Consider the following 16,075-nt stretch of genomic DNA (forward strand, 5'->3'; position numbering starts at 1 on the left):
GCACCTTTCATGTTTCCCTACCCACCGCCGCATATTAGCATCTGGAATTCTTAATCATAGTAATTATAATAGCCACCATGTACCGTGGCTTGTTTCAGCGCCGGGAGCAGACAGTGAGGTAACTGAGGGTCACAGATGTCCCATCAGTCTGTCCAGGGTCACACAAATATTAAGGTATAGAACAGTGTGTCTAATAGAATATAAATTGAGCCACATTTGTAATTTTAAATTTTCTACTGGCCAAATTAAAAGAAGAAATGGGTGAAATTAATGTTACTTAATGTTACCAACTTTTAAAATTTAACTCAATATACCTACAGCATTATTTCAGCAGTCATCAGTATGTAAAATTACTGATGAGATATTTGCATTCTTCTTTGTGTAGTAAGTCTTTGAAGTACTTGGGGCACCTGGGTGGCTCAGTCAGTTGAGTGTCCTACTCTTGATTTTGGCTCAGGTCCTGATCTCAGGGTTGGGAGGGAGACTGAGCCCCTGGGCGTAGGTCTTTGCACTCACAGGGGAGTCTGCTTGAGATTATCTCTCCCTCTTCCCCTCCCCTCCTCAAGTGTACGCTCTCTTACTTTCTCTCTCAAATATATAAATCCTAAGGAAAAAAAAGAAATACGGTGTGTACTCTTACATCACTTCTCAATTCAGACTAGCCACAGTTCAAGTGCTCACCAGCCACATGTGGTCAGTGGCTACTGTACTGGACAGTGCAAGGACAGATCAAGGATTCTGACCTACCTCTAAGGATAGTGAGAAGTGGGACAGCCACATTCTCCGTGAAAGCAGCCTGGTACTGTCTGTCAAATTTTAGATTTGCAAAATACAGTAATCTCATCGAATTGGAGATAAGATTTCATTATAAAGTAGAATAATGCATCTCGAAACAGAGGTCCAAAATTTGTTAATTACTTTAAAAAAGCATGTGTTAGAGAAGCTGAAATTTCGCTCTCAGAACCCACACTGATACTTCTGGGATGGGACAGGAATGTTTGTTCCCTCTTGCATGTCCCTGTTATTGTTCTGTCTTGATAAACACCATCCAGGAAGACTAGATTTTCTGTGGCCTGGAGCCAGGTGGTGGAAAAATCCTTTGCCCTGGGGCCCTTCTCTGTCCATAGGGCAGGACTCTGACCATTTCTGATGGGACTCACCAACCCCTCTTTGTGGCTCCTGAAGGGACTGTTGCACTCTGGAAAGAAAGAAGAGATTGGTAAGCTAGCATTTCCTGGTTCTGACAGTGGACAGGTCTTCCTTCTGGACACCGTGCGGGGCACACTGTCTATGCTGTCCTTTTACACTTCCCCACCATCCTCTGAGGTCAGCATTAGCACCTGCAAACTCCAGAGAGGTGAAAAGAGTCACTCAGGGTCACACAGCTAGTAACCCAGAGCTTTCTGACACCATATCCCAGGATCACAGCAGTCCAGACTTGGGGGGTTTTAATACTCTCTGCCTAGCCACCAACATGGGAACAGTGGTTGCCAGGAAGAAATTTTCATTTCTGTGTTCTGTTTCCATGTGAATTACCCCTGGCGGGGTACTTACAGTTGACTTCAGTCTCTAAGATTTGGGATCAGATATTCAGGCATTAAAAAAAGAAAGAAAGAAAAAGGAGACAGCGTCCTTATCTAGACCAGGAGGCCAGCCTCAAGAAATCTAGGAGGGCTGCTTGATCTTTCTTCTCTTGCTCCTGGCGGGTTAGACAATCTCTGGTGCCCAGGAGCCCTGTGGCTTTAAGCCTGAGCCCTGGTTTGGGAGGAGACTGGGAGGGCGACGGAGGGTGCCCGCCTACCTGGGGGAACCTGCTCGAGGTGAGGCTGGCGCGTCTCGGGATGTGAGGCGGGCGGGGGCAGGCTGAAAGTCGGAGCAAGCAGGAAGTGAAGCGAGGGCCGCCCGGGAGGAAACAGACTAGGCGAGTCCCGTCGCGGGCAGGCCCGAGCCGCTGGGAGACATGGTGAGCGCGCTGGGAACCAGAAAGGGGCTGATTCAAAGAGGAGCCAGTGTGGCCTGGGGGTGGAGTGGAGGGCCCGGGGATCGGGGGAGCTGGTGGCAAAGGCAGAGCGCCGGGCCAGCGCTGGATGCGGCCGCTCTTCTTTGACAACTTGGCTTAGGAAAGCTCGAAGCCGCCTGGGCGGGTATTCCTGCTCCTTGTCCACTCCCTCCCTGCCCTGACCTCGCTGCTGGCCTGGAGCAGGGTTTCGGTGGGGGTTGGGGGGGGGGTCCGAATTCCAGGCGGGGAGTTGCTGAGAGGCCCTGCATCTCCTCCTCCAGCCCGCCCGCCAGCCGGGAGTTGTGACAGCCCCCGGCGGCACCTCCGAAGTTCTCGGGGTTAGATTCCAGCCCCGCGGCGGGAGCTCTGCCCGGCTGCCTTTCACCTTATCCCCATATAGAAACTCGAAGAATCTGTCTCCCCGCGGAGTCTAAGTAATCGGCGGTCCCCTCTCTCTAAACATAAGGAAGAAAGCTAAGGGTTTCTAAAGGAACCAGAAGTTGGTTCTCTGTGATAATCCGTTTAGCTTGGACCCCGGCTTCCCGGCCTGTTTCGGAGGCTGAGTGGGTCAGGGAGGGAGGAGCCTAATACTGGTTTTTACCTCCGTGTTCACAAAACCTTATCATCAGCCTGGGAGGACTTGCCCTCCATTTCCCTCAACACCCAGGCTGCTGTTTTTATTTAATATCTGCTTAAACAGGCGGTGGTGGCTTGGGTGCCTGCACTTGGTGCTATGCGGTGGGCAAAGCAGAAGTTCATGGCGCAAGGGCCGTCCCTCAGGCGGCCTGTTGGGGGCCTTGGAGCCTGGTTGCTCTTGCTCTTGGTCCTGGCAAGGAGGCTGAAGGACGGCCTGGGGTCCGAACCCTTCTTCAGCTACTGTCTTGCAGTGAGAGGGGGTTTGTGCCCCCTGATGGTGTTCTGCCGGCCAGCACACATATTTTTTAATGAGGACCCTTTGATAAATACTGGTGGGTTTCCCCTGTCATGAGATGCCAGGTCCTCTGACCACATCAGAAGAGCAAGGCAACCATGGAGTGGGATTTAGGGCTGTGTTTCTTTTCCTCGTCAGGGGCCTCGAGAACCTGAAAAGAAACTCGATCTAGTCTATCTAGCATCAGCGCTCACATTCTGGGGCTTCAAAATGCATTTGTTTTTGATTACATGAGTAATACATGAAAACATTCTCTTTGTAAACAGTTGAGGCATCAAAAAAAGCTAAAGTCCATCTCAGGCCTTCCCCTCCCCTGGCCTCTGAGGCTGACTCTCAGTTCCTCCACCACTTGGTCTAATTAACCCCTGTGCTGCTGCCCAGGAGGAGGCCAGTGGAGGTGGGGGACATGATCACGTGCGGAACCTGCAAAGTGAGGTGGAGGGCGTCAAGAATATTATGACCCAGAATGTGGAGCGGATCCTGGCCCGAGGAGAAAACCTGGAACATCTCCGCAACAAGACAGAGGATCTGGAAGCCACAGTGAGATAGGGAGCCCGCCCAGGGAGGGGGTGGGGGGAGGGGAAGGTAGAGGAAGAGAGGGAGGGAGGATTGTTGGGTTTGGGGGGTTGGTGGTGTTGGAGGCAAAATGAATACGAGGGAAGTCTGCCTTTTCACTTGTTTGTGGGAACTGACAAGCAAGTCCCCAATTCTGACTCTGATCTACTCCACTGATTAGTACTGGGGTCCAGGGAATGCCTCCAGGGACTTGGCAGTGGTTGGGGGGAATGGGTAGAGCTGACTCTTGGAGGCATTTTCTGAGACAGATAAGATGGCCCAGTCAGCCCTCGCATTCTTAGGCTTCTCTCCCTTGAAACTGATTTTTCCCTTTGAAGGCTGTGCTTGACAATCATTTGGGCCTGACCTTCCCAGGGCAAAAATATTGGCTCTTGAAAATTCCTCCCAGGGCCTTTGGCCTTCTCTAGGAGTTACTAGGCAGGGGGCGGAAAACTGCTAGGGTTTTGCTGAGTCTGCTTTAAAAGGAAGCTGGGAAGAGCAGTGAAATTCTTTGATCCAAGGGTCCTCTGCTAGCTGAAGGCTAGAATAATATCTCCCACACATCTTGCTAGACCTCATTCCTCTCTCTGTCTCTTTCTCTAGCCAGGGGCTGAAGCCAGCTGCTCAGGGAGGGAGTAACTAACAAAATACTGCAACAAAGGTTGGAGCCTAAGGTTCCATGTCCACAGGGAGAGACTGGCTGTGGCTTTCCAAGTCCAGAATGTAGTCTTGGGTCTAGTCTCCCCGGACTCAGTATTTCTTCCCACGGCCTAGTCTGGGGAGCACGGCCCAGGGAAATGTAATTTCTGTAGCTCGTGTTGAGGAGGAAGAACAATTTCTCTCACCTCCAAGCTCCCTGCTGCCCTGGCCCTGTCCTCCAGCTTCAGCAGTTCCCATGGGGCAAGGAGTTGTGGAGCCTCCTGGAGCTTGCACCCCTTAGCCCGTGTGCCCTCCCAAGGGCAGATTGTACAGACAGTGTCGCATCCCTGGGCGTGAGCATATGTAAAAGACTCCTCCATGTGTGTGACAGTGTAGGGGTAAGGAGAGAAGGGGGGTGGCAGGGGTCAAGGGGAGCCCAAGAATTCTAAATTTGAGCCTGGCCCATCAGAGTGTCATGAAGGTATATCTGTCAAGTAGGAGGACTGCACTTTTTTTGTGTAACAATCTGTTCCATCGACTGCTCACGTAAATATTTAGATGGCTAGCCTGTGGGCCTCTGTCCTCTTGTTCCGGTGGAAGGAGGCCCTGGTTCACTCTGCCTTGTCCCCAACAGTCGGAGCACTTCAAGACCACATCGCAGAAGGTGGCTCGTAAGTTCTGGTGGAAGAACGTGAAGATGATTGTCCTCATCTGCGTGATTGTTTTTATCATCATCCTCTTCATCGTGCTTTTTGCCACCCATGCCATCCCAACTTAGGGAGCCCCTCGCCCCTGCCCTCCTCTGCAGGGCCACCCTCCACAGCAAGTGCCAAGAAGGGTCCTCTCTCCCATCCTTGCCCGCAGGGAGTGCTGCTGAGTCCTCCCGCCCCTCACTCAGGGGCCCCTCTACCACACTGTCTGCCCCAGGCTCCTTGGCCCCCCAGAAGGAGAAAGCCAGACTGTGTTTCATGGGCCCCCAGAGTTGGTTGGAGACACACCCAGAAAGCCCAGCCTGTGGCTGGGAAACGGATGGTGGCCGGTGAGCAATAAAGACCTTTCGGTATCCCTACACATGTGAGGTAATTTCTCCCCTTCCGTTTTGCCTTTGGCTCTTGTATTTCTTTTCTCTCTGGGGACACCCTCTGCCTGAGATTCACCTATTTGAGGCCCCATGGTTGGAGGGGTAGACAGTGTATGTTTGGAGAAGAAAGATGGAGTCTTCTCATCCTTCTCTTATTTCCATTCTTGGTCAGAGGTCTCAAGAACCAGAATTTTCTGAGGTTCTTCACATGTGGAAAATTCAAAACCATTTTAGGGCGGTATGCAAGACTCCTAAGTGTGTCCCCCTGGGGTCTTGCCATGTCCCTTTTATTACTTCTTTGCTGGAAGTGTTAGCCGAGATAGGCGAGGGCCTCCTTCTATCTCTCTTATGTGGCCCTATTGTAGTCTAGAGTGAGGGATTGGAGGAACTGGGCCACTTTTCCTTCTTTTTTGTTCTGCAAAGTTGTTTTTGTTTGTTTGTTTGTTTGTTTGTTTGTTTTTGTTCTTTTTAATTTAAGTGATCTCTAAACCCAACATGGACCTTGAACTCACGACCCTGAAATCAAGAGTCATGTGCTCATCCGACTGAGCCAGCCAGGCGTCCCTGGTTCTGTGAAGTTCTAGTTGTCTTCTGTCTGCCCCTGCCCTTTGGGGACTTAGCAGGGCCTCCGGGTCTCAGCTGAGGGGGCGAGCATCCCTCCCCATGTCTCGTGGCCAGACCTAGTCAGTGTCACAGGACAGGGCCTAAGGCCCTCCTTCCCCTCCATGTACAATGGGCCTCTTTGTCTTTGGCCTTCCCTCCTCCCCGCCAGGTTCCACCTCATTGTCACTCTTTCCTCTGTCTTGCTTTGGGGAAAGGGTTCTTGCTGTCTCTGTCCCTGTTTCTCCCATGGACTTTACAACTTTCCAGTATTGAAAACAACCTGTTTTGGGGAGGGAATGTAGAAGGGTCAGGGTTGGGAGACAGGATTTGGGACTCCTCCTGCCAAATCAGCTTCTGGAATCGTACTCTGGAAACCAGGGAGGAAAAAAAGCACAGAAAGGCCCTCAGGACAGTCTTTGTCCTCCTATGATAGACCTGTGACCATCCTCTCTCCTCAGATCATTCCTGGACTCAGAGTCCACAGAACTGGGGTGAAACCTCTTCCTTGGGATCTAGATTGCCCAGGGTGGGAATGTGGGCTGTACTCACGCAGGCTCAACCCCCTTCCTCAAGAGGGGCCACAGCTGAGAGGCTGGAGGTGGCTGGGGTGGGCTGGAGAGCAGGCGTCTCCGACCCCCCCCCCCCCCCCCCCCCGGAAGCTTTGAAAGGAGAGAAGGAGAAAGAGTAGATTAGGAAGCTCAGGAAGGCTCTGGAGGGGTGGCTTTGCCCATCCTCCCTCCCACTGAGGAGCAGGGTCACATGAGGGCAGGGCGGCAGCTGCCCTTGTGGTGAAGAGGGAAATACAGAAAAGCCAGAACTAGCACCTTCTCCCTGGGAGTCTGTTTTCTTTTTTGAATTGAGTAGAAATTCACACAACATGCGTTGTGTAAGTGTGCATACAGTTGTAACAGACAGCGGTAGCGTTCTGAAATACACAGTTCAGCCGCAGGTAGTTCATTCACAATGTTGATGGTGAATAAAGTTTCTTTCGTTTTAAAACTTTTCCGGGAGTCAGGTTTTGGTTACTGGCGAACGCATTCACCCAAGGTGACAGAGACCCGGCCCGGCTGGCTGTTCGAGGCGTCTCTAGCGCCGTGCCCAGCCTTGGCACGGACACAGATGCTTGTGCAACGAGCGCTACCACGGCTCCAGAGCCCACTCCACTGTGCCCGGGTCACAGCTTGGGACCCCGACGTGTGGCCAGCGTGCAGCGCGAGCACCAGGCTGCTCAGGCGCGAGGCCCGCAGTTCCGGAGGCTGGGCCGGGTGCCGGCAGCTTTCGCTTTCCCGCGGTCCGGGTCCGGGCTCCGGGCAGGCGCGCCCCCCGCCCCCGCCGGCCGCGGCCCCGCCCCTCCGCTTCCTCCCGGGTATCTGGCACCGCGGCCTCCGGGCGACAGAGGAGCCCGAGCTGGCGAGGCGGCGGCAGCAGCTATGGTGAGGGGCCGGGCGGGGCGGAGCCGGCCGGCCGGGGGACAGAGGGCGACGTGGGGGTGCGCGGCCGGAGGATGAAGTCCGAGGGCGGGGGTGTCGTCCGGGACCCGCGCCGGTCCCCCCCCCCTCAGGGAGGTGGCCGCGGCCAGGAGCCGGCTGGGGGCCAGCGTCTCCACTGGGGGCGCGCAGGCTGGGAAGGGAAAGTTTGGCCGCTGGCGCGCAGGGTGCAAGACTCCAGCTTCCCTCCTCCCTGAGCCAAGGGGTTACGAGCCCAGTCTTCGGGCTTCGGAGTCAGACTCCGGGCTGAGATCCTGGTGGTGGCCACTTGCTGTCTCTGTGACCCCGGGCTAGTCACTTAACCTTCCCGAGCCTTCTTTTCCGCATCTGTGAAGTGGGGTCAGCAATGCCTGCCTTACTGGGGCTTTGCGAGGTGAAGGGAGATGTAGTGCCAGAGCCGCGCCTGGCGCTCAGAACCGGCTCCTGAGGAGTGGTAGGTAATGCGATGACCTCTTTAGCCCTTCCTGGAGCTGTGAGAAGCCAAGTGTGGCCTGGGAGTTGGAAACCTGAGCAGATGGGATGGGAGAGGGCTTGCCAGCCCCATGGCAGGGTACTGGAGGGCACACTCCTTCCTCTGCCGAAAGATAGAGATGTTTACCCTAAAGGTTCCCCTGAAGTTATCAGACTGTGGCACAATCCTGGCTCTCTCCTAACCTCTACCCAGGGACACATTCTTGAAGTGAGTCATCCCTCACTCCTGCTGCAGACTCTGGCCTGTGTCCCCACTTGCTGTCTCTAAGGCAAAGGTGTCAGGAACAGGTGGTGCCAATAACTTTCCTCCATTCCCTGGACTCCTGGGAAGATGGGCTGGGCAGGAAGCTGGCCAGGGACTTTAAGCTTCTGCCCTGGTGAAGCTAGCAGAGGTGTGAGGGATGTGGCCTGGCTGGGGGTCGAGATGTCTGGATGGCCTCATCTCTAGGGAACCAGAGGCAGGAAGAGGAAGCGGGGCAGGAAGGTTGCACTGAGCTCTAAGGCCACGCCAGGAAACTGAGGGAGGCTCCAAGAATGGGACAAAGCTTGGAGCCCACTTCCCAGCATGCAGGGCAAGGGATCAGGCAGGGCTGGGGTGGGCTTCCAGTTGGCCTTGAGCACTTGCGGAGAAGAGGAAACTCCTGAAATAAAGGCTGAGGCCAGGATAATTTATTGGAGGGGGGGTGTTACTGGAAAACTCTGGCACTCTCACAGGTTCAGCTGAGGCCAACAGTGGATCAGAGCCTGGCGGTGGGGGGGGGGGCGCATACCTTGATATTTCTCCCCTCCCAGCTCCTAGCCCCATCCCTCTGTATCTTTCACACCTTTCCCTTTCTCTGGCCACAGCTCTTTGGCTTTCTTCTTCCCACCCCTTTCCCTGACTGGTCTTTCTTCCTTGTCCTCTCCTCTGATTCATTCAGTCAACAAGCATTTCTTGGGCATTTCCTCAGTGCCATATGTGGTGACAGGTATAGGGGACGGAACAGAATAGTGATGGGAAAGATGAAACCTGAATGGGTAAGGGCTTGAATTCATTCATCCTACAGATGATCCTCTCTCATGCACGGTCCAGTGAATGTGGGTTTTGAGCCACGGGCTTCCCTCATAGGCACACAGGTTGACCTGGACGCATTAAGAAGTCTGGGGAGTCTTTGGCCAGCTAGCTAAAGTATTTGAGCCCCTGCTTTACCTGCATTCACTTTAGCACCTGGTTAAAAATGTGATTCTTGGAGTCTACAGGGGTTCCACTCCCGGATCATCTATTTACTGGCTGTATGACCTTGGACAGAGGACTCCACCCCTCTGAGTCTCAGTTTCTTACAAAACTGGGATAATAGCGTGACTTCAGTGGATTGTGGTGGGGATTAAATGAGATCAGGTGAGAAAAGAGCGTATTAGCTCAGAATACGTGCCTGTTGAACAGTGGCTGTTTTCACCGTCAAGACATAAAACCTTCTCAATGGCCTACAGGGCCTGGTGGAAATGAACTCCATGCAGGTAGGTGAAGACCCAGGTGATGTTCTGTATTTAGTTGCAAGACAAGTAAGTGCACACATTTGCAACAAGGAAGAGCTTGCTTGGCTTTGTATTTTGTAAAATTATTTAAGAGGTTTTATTGACTGCAGGTATTGTAGAGTTCTTGAGATCTGACTGCTTAAAAAAAAAATCAGTGAGGCTCTGTCCATAATAATAGCTATTATTTATTGAGCATTCAGAATGTGTCAAGTATTGTGATAAGCACTTTGTAACATGTCACATGCGTTAGGTGACATGGTAGATACCATTCTTGTCGCCACTTTATAGATGAGGAAGTGGAGGGTTGGCAAGTTTGCACAGTGGGTGAGGGGCAAAGGCAAGATTTGAGGGAACCCAGGGCTGCGATGCAGAGCCCTGGCCCTTAGCTCTGAGCTCAGGGGCATGCTGACCTAGGAAGATGCTACTACAGCCCTTCATTGCCCCCGTCCTCTGACAAGGACAGTGGTGACAGCTGGAATAGTGTTTCTTCAGCACTAGCCGAGAGAGAAGGGAGATAGGAGAGTTAGAACAGGGAGGTTTGGAAAGCTTTGCTTTCAGAGGAACCAAGGGTATTTGGCCTTGAAACACCTGAGATATTTGAGGGTTGTAGGCAGGATATTCTGTACAGAGGGTAACGGTTTGTGGAGGACATTTCCTGTGTAACTACCACCCCCCTGTCTGCCAACCACGCGGCTGCTCCCCACTCCAAGGCACGCCCTCAGCCCTGTAGACCCCGGCAGGGCTGGGAAGCATCCCTCTCACCCACCCTTCCTCTCTACACTCTCTGGTCCCCAAGAGCCTGGCAACCCTTCACACTCTTGCTGGTGGCATGTTTCCACCCCTTCTGGCTGGCCCCCTGGCCCGGAGTTTTCCCGCTGCCATCCATACCAGCCTACCATGAATGCAGAAATTCCAATTCTTCTCCTTCTTCTTCTTCTCCTTCTCCTTTTCCTTCTTCTTCTTCTTCTAAATATTGTTTTTTTTTAAAGGTTTTTAAAATTTATTTGAGGGAGAGATCACAAGTAGGCAGAGAGAGAGGGGAGGAAGCAGGCTCTCTACTGAGCAGAGAGCCCGATGTGGGGCCTGATCCCAGGACCTTGAGATCATGACCTGAGCCGAAGGCAGAGGTTTAACCCACTGAGCCAACCAGGCGCCCCATTCTTCTTCTTCTTCTTCTTATTCTTATTCTTCCTCCTCCTCCTCTTCTTCTTTTTCTTCTTCTTCTTCTTCTTCTTCTTCTTCTTCTTCTTCTTCTTCTTCTTCTTCTTCTTCTTCTCCCTCCTCCTCCTCCTCCTCCTCCTCCTTCTTCTTCCTCCTCCTCTTCCTCTTCCTCTCCTCCTTCTTCTCCTCCTCCCCCTCCTTCTTCCTCTTCTTTCTCCTCCTCCTCCTCCTCCTCCTCCTCCTTCTTCGTTTATTTATTTATTTGACAGAGAGAGAGAGAAAGGGAACATGGGCAGGGGGAGAAGCAGAGGGAGAGAGAAGCAGACTCCCCACTGAGCAGGAATCTAGACTCAGGCTTGATCCCAGGACACTGGGATCATGACCTGAGTCAAAGGTAGATGCCTAACCGACTGAGGCACCCAAGAGCCCCTAGAGAAATTACTCTGATGCCTCCCTCCCCCTTGGCTCAGAAGTCTACACTAGGTCTGGTTCCAGTCTTCCCTCTAAGTGAGTGTCCTCTTCTGGACTTTCACTCTGTGTCTTCTCTGGCCCCACCCTGCCCCTCACCCTTACCCTCTGCCTGGTCTGTGTCTGCCCAAATGCCCCAGCTCCACCCCATCTTGCAAGGGCTCGTCCACCTGGGCTGTCTCAGTACGTAGGAGTCCACTCTCTGAGGGGGGCTCCAGCACTCAGTGTTTGTACCTCACAGCACAACCCTCCCCTCTTCCCTAAGGGGGTTACATATGACTCTTTCCCCCAGCACATAGTGAGCTTCTTAAGAACAGGCACAATTCATTTGGAAATGTTTTTTCCCCGTGTCTGCTGTGTGTGTTCCTGGCACTATGCTGAGTTCACCATGGCTGGAGGGAGTGTGGCCCTGTCCCCTGGTCCCTTACCTCCGTCCACATCCTGTAGTTCCTTATTTCTCCCCATGCCAGCAGGGGAGACCTGTGCATACAGTCCTTTTTCCTCTGGTTCGGGGAGGGCCAAGGAGGGCCAGGAAGTTAAGCCTGAGGCCTCTGTGTTCCCTGGAGCAAATGTGTTCATTTCGGCCTGGTCCCACCTTGGCCCGGATAGACTTGGCTTTGCAGTGGGAAGCACAGCCCACTCTCTTGGAGAACGTGACCCAATGTCATCCTGTGTTGGAACATCAGAGAACAACAGCTGTAGTTTTCATAGCGGAAAACATAATATGCAGCAGGCCACCAACCTCTAGCTGTGACTGTCATTTTGAATCTTTGCCCATTCTCAGGTTTTGGCCTTGGACTGTTAGGAAGGTGGGGATGCCTGGGACTGTGTGAACATGGGCTGTGTGAGCTTGTTGACTACCATGGTAGGAAGAATAGTGGCGATGATGGCTGACCGAGGAAGAGGTATAGATGTGGGCAGCCGCCCTGCTGTCTGCATTATTGCTCCTTGTTCCCCAGTCACTGCTCCCCGTGCCTGTGAGAGCACACCTCTGGCATGGTTTGCCTGCCCCCTCTCCAAGCAGGCTGCTTTTCTAGCTCATGGGTAAATATTGACCTACTTGGGTTTCAGATGCCTGCCCCTCTAAACTCCTGCTGGGCTGGATAAACACACTAGGATAACATCCTTTAAAAAATAAGAGTTGCTTTTGGAGAGGCTATAATGTGATCACTCTGAGTCTTCGTAATGGTCAGCGCTGTGCTGGCCTCCTGGGCCATCGGGATGGAAGCAGACAAAGGTAGTCCCTTCTTCTGTGGCTCGTGGTCCAGTTGGGAAGATAGGACTCATATACTGGGAATGCTTGGAGGCATGTGCAAGGCAGCTGCAAGGATCCTGAATGTGAATTCTTGCCTGAGTAGGAGTGGCCCTCTGTGACCACCAGATACTTCTCCTTTCTTTGGTTTTAAGTGGAATTCAGTCAAGTGCCAAAATGTCAGTTGCAGACAATGGGCAATGTGGTCTGGCAGGAAAGGGAGCTTGGCCAGTGCTCTGTGGAGAGGAGATGAGAACAGGGATGGGCTGACGGGGACTAGACTGGCAGGAGGGAGCTGCTGTGGTTTGCGAATCTGCTGAGATTCAGCTCCCTGACACATCCCTGGACCTGCTCTTCCTGGGTCTTACTGGGGCCTCCTACCCTGGGTCTCTCTTGGTCATATGTGTCCAAAGCCCAGCCCCTTTCTTGCTTGTGACACACTCTCTCTTCTCTCCCCTGTTCTCTCAGCACTCCCTGCACTCCCACGTTTGGGCCCTGCACCTCCCTGCTTAGTCCTCTGAAATGAGCTGGGTTCTTTTGTCAGGTGTGGTTGTTGCTTAAGCTGAGAGGTCTAAGAGTTGGTTTTGTGTCTGTGAGTTGGACCCCAGTGAAGATCCCAGGTAGCTGGAAGGCTGAGGCCAGAGGCCAAAGAGGCTGAGGTTTCCAGGCAGACAGGGAATCAGTTCTGAGCACTGATGCAGGAGTAGGATCATGCCAGGAGGCAGAAATGGCCTAGTTAGTCAGAGAGAGGTCTGATCTTTTCAGTTTGTCTCTCTGTGTGTGTGTCTGTGGGGTTAGGTAGAGGTTATGATGTATGGTGGTCCAAAATTACCTTTCTAGTTCTACGGGGTGGATCTCCTCCCTGTCTGGCTTCTAGCTATGTAGCTCGGTTCCCTGCTCTTTGCTGCTTCTTTAGGCCAGTAGGAAGCCCCAGAGCCCATGTCCACTGTGTGCATATTGGGTAGAGGCCATCTGAGAGCAGGTGAGGACAGTGTCTGCTTTGTGGGAGGGTGAGGTCCTGGGAAGTTACCATCCTGGGGCATCTCAGAGGAAGCTGAGCTCAGACCTGCCTTGATGGGCATGGAGAGGAGCCTGTGAGATCCGAGGCAAGCCAGACACACTCAGGAGACCAGTCCTTCTCTCTATACATGTCATCCCCTTACCTGAAAGCTGCTATTCCCCCTACCCACCAGCACCCCCCCCCAACCCACAGTGGGGGCAAGGAGGCCGCTAGTTCTCAGGATCAGAGGAGGGCCAGCTGGGGGCCTCATGCAGTTCTGACCTTGGGCTTGGTGCCCAGGCAGGGACAGAGTTGGAACGGTGCCAGCGGCAGGCAGATGAGGTGACAGAGATCATGCTCAACAACTTCGACAAGGTCCTGGAGCGCGATGGGAAGCTGGCGGAGCTGGAGCAGCGTTCAGATCAACTCCTGGACATGGTGTGAGGCCTGGGGAAGCGGGGGGTGGGGGTGGGAGAGGCCACGGGGCATCCTCAGAGAGAGTCCTCAGGCTGTGCTCAGGGTCTCCAGGCCTTTCCTGGGGCCTGAGGGCCAGTGCGGGGCCTATAGGTTTATAGCCTAGATAAGCTCCAGGCAGGCCTCATGAAGCAAGAAGTCCTTGGTTTGAAGCTGCGGACCTTCCTAAAGGCTGAGGGTTGGTATTGTTAGCCGGGCGTGAGCCCATAGGGGTGTGAGTCAAAGGCTACACCAGCGTCTGTGACCAGGAATCCAGCCAGGAGGGTCCCAGGGCAGGCTGTGTAGAGAAGGGGAGCAGACAGGTTGGGAAGATGTAGGAGATTAGGTCTTGCTGGGGGGCAGGGAGGGAAGGAGGATTGGGAGAATCTGGCCCTGGGGCTCCAGGGAAACTACTAACTCCCACCCTGTGTCTGGGGATATCCACAGAGCTCCGCCTTCAGCAAGACAACCAAGACCCTGGCCCAGCAGAAGCGCTGGGAGAACATGCGTTGCCGGATCTACTTAGGGCTGGTGTTGGGCGGTTGCCTGCTCATCCTCCTGATCGTGCTGCTGGCCATCTTTCTCCCACAGAGCAGTGGGGGCAGCGGTGCCGCACAGGCCCAGGACACAGGCGCCGCCTCGGGGCCTGGGGACTGACCCAGCTGGGCCTGGAGGAGAGGCCAAGTCCTGGTCTCCAGAAAACCCTAGCATTTGCTCACATCTGAGCCACCCAACTGAGCGCCGAAGAGCAACCTTGATGTGTGCACCTTTGTATCTCCTATCACCCCACAGGCTGGCCCTTGAGGGCAGCCTGCTGCACTGGCCATGACAGGCCAGCCCCACCTGGAGTTCAGTAAAAGCTGCTGTTTGGTTAAAACCTAGTGTGTGTGTCCACAAAGTTCTTCAAGTTGGTTCATCCTTCTCTGCCTCCACTCCTGGGGTTGTTTAAAGAGTCAGTGGAAGGACTTCAGCCCTGGAAGGTGGCCCCTTTCCTCTTCTCCTCCTCTTCCTCCCCCTCCTCCTCTTCCTCCCCCTCCTCCTCCTTTTTTTTTTTTTTTTAAAGATTTTACTTATTTATTTATTTGAGAGAGAGAGAGAGAGAACAAGCAGGGGAATTGGCAGGTAGAGGGAGAAGCAGGCTCCCCACTGAGCAGGGGGCCTGACATGAGGCTTGATCCCAGGAGTCTGGGATCATGACCTAAGCCGAAGGCAGACGCTTAACCGACTGAGCCACCCAGGCATCACTCCTCTTCCTTCTGTACTTGATCCAAACCTACCTAGACCGATCCTTCTGGGGTGCAGATGCAAAGACAGAGTGGCTCCCAAACCAGACCCTTCAACCAGGGCCTTCTGAGCCCGTTTCTCTCAGAATGAAATCTATTCTTTTTCTGATGTCTTGAGAATGCTCAGAATAGGACTCCAGAAGAGGAAAGCACCTCAAAGGTTTTTAATCTCGTAAGGCTCTTACTTTTTTTTCTTTTTTTTTTTTAAATTTATTTGAGGGAGAGCAAAAGAGAGAGAGAGATCAAGCACAAGCAGCGGGGAGGGGCAAAGGGAGAGGGAGAAGCAGGAAGCCCAATGAGGGCTCTATCCCAGGACCCTGGGATCATGACCTGAGCTGAAGGCAGATGCATAACTATGATTGAGCCACCCAGGTGTCCCACGGGTTTCATTTTTTTTTTTAAGGCTCTCATTTTTGAATAGACTTTTCCCTCTCTGTATACTCTGTCCTCAATTTCTCTCCTACGTTCTTCCTCAAGCTTTACACCTGATTACAGATGAGGCAGATAGCAGTGAAAATGGGAAGGGCTTCTCTGGTCCTGTAATGCACCATCACAAAGGATAGCCTAGAGCTTGCCCTGTAGGAAAGAATTTGACCTTTTCAAAGCTCCAGGGCCACACAGGGCTAAGCTGGCAGGGCTTCAGGGTCACAGGAAAGATGACTGGGTAAAGGCCATGGAAGAAGGAAAGAAAGCCCTACCAGGACTGCAGGATCTGGGTAGTCTCTGCCTGGGCTACTTGACTGCACCTCAAACTCAAGTGTGGGTGGAGAGGAATTCAGGGTCAAGTGTGTAACAGAAGCAGCTCCTTGTTAGGTAAAGTGAGGGCTACTGACAGAGAAACAAGAAAGAAACTAAGAGTTGTGTGGAGCTTTACCTCTCACAGAGCTTGTTACTTCCAGTGGGCTTATGACCGTCTTCATTTTGGAAAGACGGAGAAAAACACTTGGCGCCTACTTGGTCAGCAACATCATTTAGAGGCCGTGCGAATTTGGGCAAGCCACTTCTGAGGCTTGGGTTTCACATATGTAAAAAGGGACATACTTAACTCCCAGAACAACTGTGAGGATTATTTATATTGTGTGTAAAACATCCATGATGTAATGGTTCTAGATGCCAAATAAATGGTAGCTATCACCCAAATCATTTACTGCAGTAGTTCTCAACCCTGCCTTAAGTT

The 16,075-nt window shown here is 52.9% G+C and overlaps 2 protein-coding genes across 2 annotated transcripts; both read left to right on the forward strand.

Moving 5' to 3' along the window:
• Positions 1-1,083: 1,083 nt before the first annotated feature.
• Positions 1,084-5,195, forward strand: LOC111148071 (vesicle-associated membrane protein 8). Its single transcript, XM_022504454.1, has 4 exons — positions 1,084-1,219; positions 1,712-1,963; positions 3,312-3,470; positions 4,759-5,195. Exons 2-4 carry the CDS (start codon positions 1,961-1,963, stop codon positions 4,900-4,902), a joined length of 306 nt encoding a protein of 101 aa, XP_022360162.1. The 5' UTR covers positions 1,084-1,219; positions 1,712-1,960; the 3' UTR covers positions 4,903-5,195.
• Positions 5,196-7,170: 1,975 nt separating this feature from the next.
• LOC111148176 (vesicle associated membrane protein 5) lies at positions 7,171-14,496 on the forward strand. The gene is made up of 3 exons (XM_022504624.1): positions 7,171-7,241; positions 13,463-13,600; positions 14,063-14,496. The coding sequence occupies exons 1-3, from the start codon at positions 7,239-7,241 to the stop codon at positions 14,270-14,272; spliced, it is 351 nt and encodes a 116-aa protein (XP_022360332.1). The 5' UTR covers positions 7,171-7,238; the 3' UTR covers positions 14,273-14,496.
• Positions 14,497-16,075: the final 1,579 nt, after the last annotated feature.

This window comes from Enhydra lutris, unplaced genomic scaffold, assembly GCF_002288905.1.
Source record: "Enhydra lutris kenyoni isolate GAN:26980312 unplaced genomic scaffold, ASM228890v2 scaffoldscaffold18, whole genome shotgun sequence".
NCBI classification, from domain to species: Eukaryota; Metazoa; Chordata; class Mammalia; order Carnivora; family Mustelidae; genus Enhydra; species Enhydra lutris.